The sequence below is a fragment of the Hemitrygon akajei genome, chromosome 5, assembly GCF_048418815.1.
Source record: "Hemitrygon akajei chromosome 5, sHemAka1.3, whole genome shotgun sequence".
NCBI classification, from domain to species: Eukaryota; Metazoa; Chordata; class Chondrichthyes; order Myliobatiformes; family Dasyatidae; genus Hemitrygon; species Hemitrygon akajei.
The window spans coordinates 155,036,634-155,049,441 of NC_133128.1; the positions used below are offsets into that span (position 1 = coordinate 155,036,634).

Here is a 12,808-nt window from a genome sequence, read left to right on the forward strand (position 1 = left end):
ATAAAGATAGGGTAGATAGGGTCATAAAGAAAGCTTTTGGTACATTTGCCTTCATAAATCTAAGTACTGAGTACAAGAGATGGATGTTAGTTGAAGTTGTATAAAATATTGGTGAAGCCTACAACTTGGAGTATTGTATGTAGTTTTCATCACTTACCTACAGGAAAAATGTAAATAAGATTGAAAGAGCACAGAGAAAACTTACAAGGATGTTGCTGGGTCTGAAGAACTTTGGTTATGTGGAAAGATTGAATAGGTTAGGACTTTATTCCTTGGAACATAGAACATGTGGGTGAAATGTGAAAAGTTTAAGGGGACCATGATGGGACCTTTACTCAGAGGGTTGTGAGAGTGTGGAACAAGCTGCCAGCACAAATGGTGCATGCGAGCTAGATTTCAATGTCTAAGAGAAGTTTGGATAGGTACATAGATGGTAGGGGTACGCAGGACTATGGTCCCTGTGCAGGTTGATGGGAGTAGGCAGTTTTAAATGGTTCAGCAAGGACTAGATGGGCTGAATGGCCTTTTTCTGTGCTGTACTTCTCTCTGAATCTGTGATTCTATGTTGCTGAGACAAGTTTTCACATGCTTGTGTAACATCAAGTAACATTTCAACTGTTAGGACCATTAATCTATCAAATCTACTCAATAATTTTCACAAAAGCAATTAGAAAAACATTTATTCCTATAACACATTATTCAAAGTCTAACTGATATATTAATATATCTTTTTTATTCTCCTTTATAAGGTAACTGGTTGCTTAAATAAGCAGTTTCTAATCTGGTGTAACATTAATTTTGGACTTACTTTCTTAAAATCATTCTCAAAAGTCTGTTCAGCCAGGCATTTTTTTACACCAAAATTCTTTGAGTCTTGTTTGAAGCAGTGTGCATTGTTGCTCTATACTTAGCTGTGAATTTAAATTTCTAGAAATATTATCTCATTCATGAACCTTACAAATGTAAGATTTGATAATAGAAGTTAATTAAACAGTTTTCTGATGAATTTATAATTCACTGATCATTTGAAATATTTTATGGGCCATCCTGAAAATCTCAGTCCCTTGTCCAAAAAATAATGCTTTGATGCCTACAAGTCTTAACCTGTGATATTCAATGAGTCCTTGCATGTTTTAATGATCTTATGATTAGTATCTATGAAAATTTGCACTAATGATCTAATCCTGAACAAAATATTTCATAATCTATGTCTATTGCTTTTAAGGATGGAAATAGTACCAAAACCATGGAACAAGTCATTTTTGTCAGCACAAAAATTCATCAAGGCAAACCTAAATTCAATAAATCCCACCATGTTGGCTGTCTTGGATCTCTGGCAATGTTCTTTTAAGTGAGTTCTTGTGTTTAGCCATCTACAATTGCTCTAATTATGCTCTAGCTAAAGTCAGCATTGTTTCTTGGTTACTGTTATTTTTTTAACCCTGTGTCACATTGCTTGGTCTTTAAAAAGAAGGTGGGTAATCTCGCCACGAAATGCTAGTTATGCAGTATGCAAAATCCATTCCTATGTTTGCTTAGACTTCTATTTTCTCATTTGCAAATCCAAGTGCTGGAGTGAAGATCTCAGCACTCATCCATTTTTATTTCTTTGATATTTATGTTTAACACAATTTTAAGAAAGGTGCTAACTCATTGAAGTGATAAACACCATCAATACAATATAGTTATAATTTTTCATCATACAGTTGCTAACTGAATAATTAAACATACTTCACTTTTGATTTGAGAAAGGTTCAGTTTGATTTCATTTGCCACGGTAATCAAAGTATTGCACTGAGAAATATAAACATCCATTCAATATGTTAAAAAAATAAATTTAACAGTCATTTGATGTAGAATGGAAGAGTGAGATGGAACAATGATGAATAATGAGGTTGATGAAATCAAAATTTAACAGAAAATGCATAATCCATGAAATAATGTCTTAATGGAACTTTAGTGGTTCTGCAGAGAACTGGTGTTTTATCATGGCAGAATCATATATTAAGTGGATACAGCACAGTATTAATCTGTTAAGGCCTGGCAATTAAAATTTGATCATGAGCTTGTTATAAGCTAGTATTTTTAAGTTCTGATTGTTTTCCTGGTTTTCAAAGTTTTATTTCATATTCTGTATGCAATAAGCTGGATGATGAAGTTTATGATGAGCATAGATAAGTAATAGATATTTTAAACAATATATGTATATTCCAGTCAAGAAGTAAATAAATCAATTATTTTAATTCTAGGCAGCTACTGGACAATACTTCGAAGGCTTGTCCACGAGCAACTTTGTTCAGAATATCTAATTATATGTTGTTTCACAGAGAGACTGATTTTGGAACTGTGTGGAGCATATTACCCAAGCATATACAGTATGTTTTTGGGAGAGTTGGTTTCATTTTTAACTTTTAACCAGGAGAAGAGTGGGACAGCCATACCACTTTTGTGAACATATATTGCCAAATAAAAAAGAATTTTTTTAAAATTGCAATTACCTGTCACTGTGCAGATTTCTCCTCACTTAATGTTACTTATCAGTCTGTGAATTGATCAATTTTATTATTATGATTCTTTATCTCCTACACTTTCAAAGTTATGACCAAGTCATTTCAGAGATTAACAAAAATAATGCCTTTATGAAACTGTACCTCTACTGAAGGATCCATGACATGAAATATCAACTAGTTCTCTTGCCACAGATGCCAACTGACCTAAAAAATGTTTCCAGCATTTTATGTTTGTATTATGGATTATAGTTGCATTTTCTTCAGTGTTGCAATTTGGATCTATATTGAAATGCTCTGTAGCTTAGCTATAAGAAATTTAGCATTCAGCTTGAAACTTTAGGGTATTTACTTTGCTTTTGAAATGTAGTGAAATAGTGCACTTTAATAGAAAACAACTCTTCCTGTTTTGCAGAGATTTAAGGTTCATTGATGTTGAAGAATTTCGTAATCGTAAGGAATCAATGGAGCTAACTACATTCCAGGTCTTATTTATGAGGCACATTGAATCAGCAAAAGAGCAACTCCTTAAAAAGTATGACCAACTTAAAATAATACCAATGCTTAGCTGTACAGTACTTAAAATTAAAAACAAAAGAATTCTTATGTCAAGTAGTATTGGAGATGTTTATACCTAATATTTGCCCTAGAAATACATTTATATTCTGTTCTGCTGCAAATCATTGATCTGAAACGTTAATTCTGTTTCTCCCTCTCTATTTGCTGCTTGATCTGCTGATTATTTCCTGCATTTTCTATTAACTTTAAACTTCCAGTATCCACATTATTTTATTTTTGAACTATTATTGTTTTATTTATCTGATTAAAATATTACATAATTACAATATTTTAAGGATTTGTCATCAATGAGTACCAGAAAACATACCAATAAATTGAACTACAAATGGAAAAAATTGTGGTAAATTTTAGAGGTTTTCTTAGTCAATTTTTAAACCTTTTTCTTGTAATGTCTTTTAGATGGTTTCCTGAAGTTCAAAATATTTATTACCTGGGAAATAAGCGGAGACAAGTTCCCAGTGGTACTGACAGTGCCAAGCTACAGTCTTTTTTTAATTGTGCTGCGACTCTGATGACTTCACAACTGCAAAGTTTAACATTAAATTCCATTCAGGATTATACGGATTTAATTGTGCAACGGCCGGTATGTGTATCTGCTCCATACAGTGTGCTGCTCATTACACTCCAGAACACTAACGTGCTTTATATGGTGCAGTTTATATAGACCTTAATGGATGCTTCTTTGTTTCAATTTTTCAGATTCTAGTTACAATCCTGATTATGATTAATGTTAATGACTGATAGTTCCAAATCAGGCTCAGTTATCACTAGAATATGTTGTGAAGTTTGGTGCTTTGCGGCAGCAGTACATTGCAATACATAATGAAAAAATCTATAAATTACAATAAGAAATATAAATAAGAGTAGTTCAAAAAGGGAGCAAAAAATAGTGAGGTAGTGTACATGGGTTCATTATCCACTCAAATAACTGATGGCAGTAGGAAAAGAAGCTGTTCCTGAAATGTTGAGTGTGTCTCATTGGTCTCCAGTACTACCTCCTTGAAGGTAGCAATGAGAAGAGGGCATGTCCTGGGTCCTTAATGATGGATGCCGTCCTTTTGAGGCATTGCCTTTTGAAGGTGTCCTTGATGCTGGAGAGGCTAGTGCCCATGATAGAGCTGTCTGAGTTCATAACGTTCTGCAGCTTTTCCCAATCCTGTGCAGTGACTCCTTCATACCAAATGGTGATGCAACCAGTTAGAATGCTCTCCACAGTACATACAGTAGTTATATGTACGAGTGGTAGATTTATTGATGATTTTGCTTGAAAAATAGAATTCAGATGTATAAAACTTTTATCAGAATAATCTACCATATATCATGTATACTTAGCCAACTTTTTGTACATATTTTGGAGCTGTTAAAATTTAAACAAAAGAAAGAAATTGCAGGTCATATTTCATAATTTTTAAAATAAATACATTTTTTCTGAAATAGACATTTTTCAATAATTATGTGTATTGTTTTGCCCACAGCATGGGGAATAGTTCCAATGAATTCACTGATGTAAAGTTCCCTTCCACTCTCTTAGATCCTGGCTACCCATGCTGTGTGTTGGGTCTGTGCCAGATCAAGTGTGTACTGTGACCAAGCCATTATATCTTAGTTTAGATTGGAATCTTATGCTAGGAAATGGTGTATTGACATATTAGGCCCAGCATGGGAAAATATAAATAAGCACCAAGCTGGGCTTGAATCAGAGTCCAATTTTGTACCTGAGTAAACTTCCGTGGTGCACAAAACAGAAAGTTTCAGTGATAAATAGCACATTTATTAGGTGATTACAAAATTCAACAACAGACAACTGTGCTACACATTTTTTGGGTTTCAACTAATTTGTTCCTGTTAAATAAACAGAATACAGATAGACTTTTACAGAGGGACCAAGATGGCACCAGTGAACCACAATGAGGTGTTGACTTGTTGCTGGCAGCCTACAAAACGTTTAAGTATACTTCTGAATTACCCGCACTGTAATCTGCAGCCTGAAAATGAGGAATTGCTGTGTTCTGTTTCACAGAGTTATGGCTCACTTCGAACATTCTGGATTCAGTGATCAGACTTCAGGGCTTCTCAATACACAGGTTGGGCCGAACTGCTGATTCGGAGAAGGCAAAAGATGGGGATCTGTTTTTCATGGTGAAGTCTCTGTGGTGTTTGGATGTAGTGGGCTTCATCTTGTCGAACACCTTTTACCCAGACTTTAACCATCTAATGATTAAGTGCTGACAGTGCTACTTGCCAAGAGAATTCTCTTCCAGGCTCCTGACCTCCGTTTGCATACTGCCAAAAGCTGATGCTAATCAGGCACTCAAAATATTGAATGCTGCCATCACCAAACAAACAGCCCACCCTGATGTATTTCAAATCATAGTCTGGGATTTCAATCAGACTTGCTTGAAGAAATCTCTGTCCAGTTATCATCAGCATATAAGCTACAGCACCAGGGGTCCCAATGCACTTGACTACTGCTATACTATGATTAGTAATGCCCATTTTTCCATACCTAGACTGCATTTTGGGAAATATGATCTCCTGGCTGTCCTTCTCCTACCTGCATACAGGCAGAGGCTAAAGAATAAGGCTCCAGAGATGATGACAGCAAAGGGGTGGTGGCAGGAGGCAGAGGTGCAGCAACAGGATTACCTTGAGTCAATGGCCAGGACCTTGTTTAATGACTCAATGGAGGATCTGAATGAATACACACACCTAGCTTGTCCTGGATGAACCATGAGATCTGTAATCTGTTGCAGGCCAGATCAGTGGCATTTGGGTCTGGTGACTAAATAAGATACAAGAGTCCAGGTATGATCTCTGGAAAGCCATCATGTGCAAAGTGGCAATTCCAGACCAAACTTAACTCAGTGAAGGATCTTGACAGCAGTGATAGAGCTTGAATGCTATTACCGCTTACAAAGTGAAACCAAATGTAAAGGTAACAACATGGCTTTGCTCCCATTTGAGCTCAATGAGTTCTATACTGACTTTGACTTTCAAAATATGGGGGAAGCTTCACAAATTCCCACAGCCCCCAATGACCCTATGATTTCAGTATCTGAGGCTGATGTGAGAGCATCTTTCAGGAGTATGAACCCATGGAAGCCTCTGGTACAGATGGGATATCTAGCTAAGTACTAAAAACCTGTGTTGATCAACTGGCTGGAGTGCTCACTGAGATCTTTAACCTTTCGCTTTGGCAGTCTGAGATACCTAACTGTTTCAAGCAGGCTTCAATTATACTGTTGCCAAAGAAGAACATGGTAACTTACCTCATTGACTATCGTCCAGTAGTACTTACATTCATTGTGATGAAGTGTTTTGAGAGGTTGGTGGTGAAACGTATCAACTCCTGCCTGAGAAGCAACTTGGATCCACTCCAATTTGCCTACCAGCACAACAGGTGCACAGCAGATATCATTTCATTGGCTCTTCTCTCAACCCTGGAGCACCTGGACTGCAAATATGCTTACAAAAGGATGCTCTTTATTGAATACAGCTTGGCATTCACCACTATCATCCCCTTAAGACTAATTAATAAGCTTCAAGACCTTGGCCTCTACTTGTTTGTGCAATTGGATTCTTGATTTCCTCACTTGCAGACCACAGTCGGTTCAGATAGGCAACAGCACTTCCTCCACAATCTCCATAGTCTACTGAGACCCCTGCTTTACTTGCTTTAATATGTACGAATGTGAGGCTAAAAACATTTTCAATGCTATATTTAAGTTTGCTGTTGACACCACGGTCATTGGCCGAATCAGAGGTGGTGGTGAATCAGCATATAGGAGGGAGGTTGAAAATCTGGCTCATTGGTGCCACAGCAGCAACCTCTCACTCAATGTCAGCAAAACCAAGGAACTTCAGGAGGAAACCAAAGGTCCATGAGCTAGTCCTCAATAGGGGAATCACAGGTGGAGAGAGTCAACAACTTTAAATTCCTTGGTGTTATCATTTCAGAGGACCTGTTCTGCAACTGGTACAATTACGAAGAAAGCACAACAGAATGTCTACTTCCTTAGAATTTTGTGAAGATTAGCATGCTATCTAAAACTTTGACAAACATCTATAGATGTATGGTGGGGAGTTTATTGACTGGTTGCATTATGGCCTGGCAAAGATAAACCAATGCACTTGAATGGAAGATCCTACAAAAAAGTAGTGGATATGGCCCAGTCCATCATGGGTGAAGCCATCCCCACCACTGAGCACATCCACATGATGTGCTGTTGCAAGAAAGTAGCACCCATCATCATGGATTTCCACCACCTAATCCATGCTCTCTTCTAACTGCTGCCATCAGGAAGAAGGTATAGGAGGCTCTGGACCCACACCACCAGGTTCAGGAACAGTTATTCCCCTTCAACCATCAGGCATTGAACTGGAGGGGATAACTTCGCTCAACCTCACTTGCCCCATCACTGAACTGTTCCCATAATGTAAGGACTCACTTTCAAGAATTCTTCATCTCATGTTCTCAATATTTATTGCTTATTGTTTTATTATAATATTTTCTTTTATATTTGCACAGTTTGTTATCCTTTGTATATTTGTTGTTTGTTCATCTTGTTGGGTGTGATCTTTTCATTGATTCTATTGTTTCTTTAATTTACAGTGTCTGCCCACAAGAAAATGAATCTTGGTGTTGTACAGTATAGGGTGACATACATGTACTTAGATAATAAATTTACTTTGAACTTTGAATCTTGTTGCATTCAGAAAATTGTAAAATGGCCATCTTGTATAGTGTGATATTATAAATAATTAGAATTCTAAAATGCAATGGAGAACTGATGCATCCTTGTATTACTACTATGTACTCACAAGTATAAATGTATTTGTAGAATGAGAAAGGAACTGTAATGTTACATAACATTATCTTTAATAATTTATAAGAACAATGTCACATACTGTTTTCTGTAAAATTTCTTAGTCCAATCCTCATTTATAAATCTTTGTATTTTTGTTTATTATTCAATCAGTTTTGATTTACCATAATATATTTACATAGAATTGAAAGAATGGATATAGATTTATTTTTGTAAATTGTATTTATATTTTTCTATATAGGATTCTATTCGTGTTTATGAGCATCCAGGCTTTATTATGCGTCTAATCCTAAAAAGTAATACTATCCAATTTGAGCCAGAGTTCAAGGATTTTGAACTACTGTTCTTGAGCGTTTATGATGTCATGCTCAAAACAATGAATCTAGTGCCAAGAGTTGAGACAAAACTGTACACTGAATGGGTAAGTAGGTTTCATATTAAGTCATAGAATATTTACCTTGAAAGTAATATAGAATTTACATCCATAACTTATTTCATTGATGGGAATGTGAATTCTTTCACAATTATAATGGAATAAAATCTTTCTTCAGAATTTCAAAAGTGATTTTCATTTCCTTATGTTTTATTGAGAATTTACAAATAGTTTAACTGAGTATTTGTTTTATTCCAAATTGAGAATTGACAACCAAAACAATGTATATGTATAAACATTGCTTAAAATAAATTCCATGTGGTACAATTCACAGCAGATTGGCGATTTTGCCACTCTAGGCATTTGCAGAGACCTGGAGCTGTATATTTAGGATTTTTTAATGGCAATGCAAGTTGCAAAGATTGGAGAGGTTTAGATTTTTCCCAATATGCTGGAGCATATTAAAGAAGAGAGATGGGAGAGCTCTTTAAAATTTGAGAGAAGTTGATCGAGCAAGGGACGTCAGCAGCCAAAAATTATACAGTTTAAATAATTGGGAAAAATAAATCAAATTATTTTATGCAAGTATTTCTCATGATCAGGAACACTACCTCTGAAGGGTAGAGAAAGCAAATTCTTTTGAACTTTCAGAAGATGATTAGACATGTAAATTTCCAGTTATGTCAAAACAAGATTATGCAATTTAACAGACAGCTCTTTCAAATAACGTTTGTTATTCTATGATTGTATGTCATTAATCAAAAAGATACAGTTTGCATTATTGGAACTCTTCAGTATGTAGTGGTATTGAGTTTACTCAGTCAGGTGTTCTGAACTCAGATGAAGATCTTAAGCTCTATACCATATTGTCAGCTATGGGTACCCTCATGAAAGTGAGGTTATACTGTAACCACCTACTATTCAAAGTATAAATCACAACCCTGTTTATCCTCCATAGGGAGTTTAACTGTCCATACCTACTATTTGAGTGATGGGTCCCCTCTCCCTACCAAGGAGGAGATATTTCCAACTAACAAATTAGTTTAAATACAGTTCATTTATTTGTAGTGAGAAATTTAGATAAAATTTTTTAAACATATTTAAAACTCAGAGGTTTTAGCTTATATGAGGAAATTTGCAGATGCTGGAAATTCAAGCAACAGGTTTTAGCTTATAAAAGATTTCCAAATTACAAACAATTTCTAAAACACAAACTATTTTCAAAACAAGTGTAATTTTTATAAGCATACTGACGAGTTGCAGACAAACAGGTCGTCTGTCACAGAAATCAAAGACAGAGGAATGGATTCCAGTCACCTTCTCCTTGTCGTGCTTCCTGCCATCTCTTGACCATTTCTAGCAAGCTTGACTGTTCTCTAATATTTATACTATTTCTCTGCCACTTGGTGACTTCACACGTATGGTCTAAAAGCTTCTGGTGGCAGAAATCCCAAAGGCTGACCCTCTGAGTACATAAATCTTCCAAAATAACTTAGCAAGTTGTTAGCTGGTTTGATACAGGCCAATTAACATAACCACATTGTCTTATATTACATCTCTTGAGCAGCCAGCCCAGTGCTGTGGGCCAACAGTCTGTGTTCTGTAAGCAGTGCTGTTTGTTTGCAAAGCTGTCCTTTTAACTTCAGACTCTTACATTAACTGAAGACTGGTTCTTGTTTATACAGGAAGCTGATCAAGGAATACTAGTTAGAAACATAGAAACATAGAAAACCTACAGCACAATACAGGCCCTTCACCCCACAAAGCTGTACCAATCATGTCCTTACCTTAGAAATTACCTAAGGTTACCCATAGCACTCTATTTTTCTAAGCTCCATGTACCTATCCAGGAGTCTCTTAAAAGACCCTATCGTTTCCGCCTCCACTGCTGCTGCCGGCAGCCCATTCCATGCATTCACCACTCTCAGCATAAAAAAGCTTACCCCTGTCATCTCCTCTGTACCTACTCCAAAGCACCTTAAAACTGTGCCCTCTCATGCTAGCCATTTCAGCCCTGGGAAAAAGCCTCTGACTATCTACACGATCAATGCCTCTCATTATCTTATGACCTCTCTCAGGTCACCTCTCATCCTCCGTCACTCCAAAGTGAGTCTTTGAGCCTTACTTCAGTGGTTGGTAAGTTGATGGAGAAGATCCTGAGAGGCAGGATTTATGAACATTTGGCGAGGCATAATATGATTATGAATAGCCAGCATGGCTTTGTCAAAGGCAGGATGTGCCTTACGAGTCTGATTGAATTTTTGGAGGATGTGACTATACACATTGATGAAGATAGAGCAGTAGATGTAGTGTATATGGATTTCAGTAAGGCTCACTCAACCTGTATTCGTAAGGTATGCTCCCCAAACTAGGAGAGTTTGCTCCCCTAAATCAAAATCCCCTCTGCACCCTTTTGATGGTTTCCACATCCTTCCTGTAGTGAGGTGACCAGAACTGAGCACAGTACTCCAAGTGGGGTCTGACCAGGGTCTTATATAGCTGCAACATTACCTCTTGGCTCTTAAACTCAATCCCACAATTAATGAAGGCCAATGCACCATATGCCTTCTTAATCACAGAGTCAACCTGCGTAGCAGCTTTGAGTGTCCTATGGACTCGGACCCCAAAATCCCTCTGATCCTCCGCACTGCTAAGAGTCTTATTGTTAATACTATATTCTGCCATCATATTTGACCTACCAAAATGAACCACCTCACACTTATCTGGGTTGAACTCCATCTGCCACTTCTCAGCCCAGTTTTGCATCCTATCAATGTCCCGCTGTAACCTCTGACAGCCCTCCACACTATCCACAACACCCTCAACCTTTGTGTCATCAGAAAACTTATGAACCCATCCCTCCACTTTCTCATTCAGGTCATTTACAAAAATCATGAAGAATAAGGGTCCCAGAACAGATCCCTGAGCCACTCCACTGGTGACTGACCTCCATGCAGAAATGACCCGTCTACAACTACTCTTTGCCTTCTGTGGGCAAGCCAGTTCTGGATCCACAAAGTAATGTCCCCTTGGATCCTATACCTCCTTACGTTCTCAATAAGCCTTGCGTGGGGTACCTTATCAAATGCCTTACTGAAATCCATATACACTACATCTGCTGCTCTACCCTCATCAATGTGTTTAGTCACATCCTCAAAAAATTCAATCAGACTCGTAAGGCACAGCCATGCTGGCTATTCCTAATCATATTATGCCTCGCCAAATGTTCATAAATCCTGCCTCTCAGGATCTTCTCCATCAACTTACCAACCACTGAAGTAAGACTCACTGGTCTATAATTTCCTGGGCTGTCTCTACGCCCTTTCATGAATAAAGGAACAACATGCGCAACCCTCCAATCCTCTGGAACCTCTCCCATCCCCGTTGATGATGCAAAGATAATCAGCAATCTCCTCCCTTGCCTCCCACAGTAGCCTGGGGTACATCTCATCCGGACCCAGTGATTTATCCAACTTGATGCTTTCCAAAAGCTCCAGCACATCCTCTTTCTTAACATCTACATGCCTAAGCTTTTCAGCCCGCTGTAAATCATCCCTACAATCACCAAGATCCTTTTCCATAGTGAATACTGAAGCAAAGTATTCATTAAGTACCACTGTTATCTCCTCTGGTTCCATACACACTTTTCCACTGTCACACTTGATTGGTCCTATTCTTTCTCATCTTATCCTCTTGCTCTTCAGATGTAGAATGCCTTGGGGTTTTCCTTAATCCTGTCTGCCAAGGCCTTCTCATGGCTCCTTCTGGCTCTCCTAATTTCTTTCTTAAGCTCCTTCCTGCTAGCCTTATAATCTTCTAGATCTCTATCATTACCTACTTTATTGAACCTTTGATAAGCTCTTCTTTTCTTCTTGACTAGATTTACAACAGCCTTTGTACACCATGATTCCTGTACCCTACCATCCTTTACCTGTCTCATTGGAACGTACCTCTGCAGACCTCCACGGAAATATCTCCTGAACATTTGCCACTTTTCTTCGGTTATGTTTCCCTGAGAACATCTGTCTCCAATTTATGCTTCCAAGTTCCTGCCTGATAGCCTCACATTTCCCCTTACTTCAATTAAAGGCTTTCCTAACTTGTCTGTTCCTATCCCTCTCCAATGCTGTGGTAAAGGAGATAGAATTGTGATCACCCTATGGTAAAGGAGATAGGAGTTTCACTGAAAAGTAGCTCTCTGATCTCTAGAAATGTCAGCTGCTGAGTTAGAAAGTTGAGCTTGGCAAAATGGCTGCCTGGCCCTGGACAGTGAATGTCCATCACAAGTATAAATAAAGACACATTTTTGTCACCACTTTTTCATGTATTATTCATTTTTGAGATCTAGATGTTGATAATAAGTCCAGGATTTATTGTCCATGTGTAATTACTCTTATGAAGGGCATTCTCACAGTGTTGAAGAGTGGAAAGTTTCACTGCTTAGATCCAGTAAAAAAAACGAAAAAAAAAAAACAATGATTTGTTTCCATGTTAGGATGACATGTGGCTTGGAGGGGAATTTG

At 37.5% G+C, this 12,808-nt stretch overlaps 1 protein-coding gene across 1 annotated transcript in view; it reads left to right on the forward strand.

The window, feature by feature from the left end:
* dnah7 (dynein, axonemal, heavy chain 7) overlaps positions 1-12,808 on the forward strand; it is a 262,198-nt gene that overhangs the window by 20,014 nt on the left and 229,376 nt on the right. The window contains exons 8-11 of the mRNA XM_073046961.1: positions 1,226-1,351; positions 2,923-3,042; positions 3,486-3,669; positions 8,154-8,333. Coding sequence (XP_072903062.1) covers positions 1,226-1,351; positions 2,923-3,042; positions 3,486-3,669; positions 8,154-8,333 — 610 coding nt within the window. The remainder of the gene's footprint in view (positions 1-1,225; positions 1,352-2,922; positions 3,043-3,485; positions 3,670-8,153; positions 8,334-12,808) is intronic.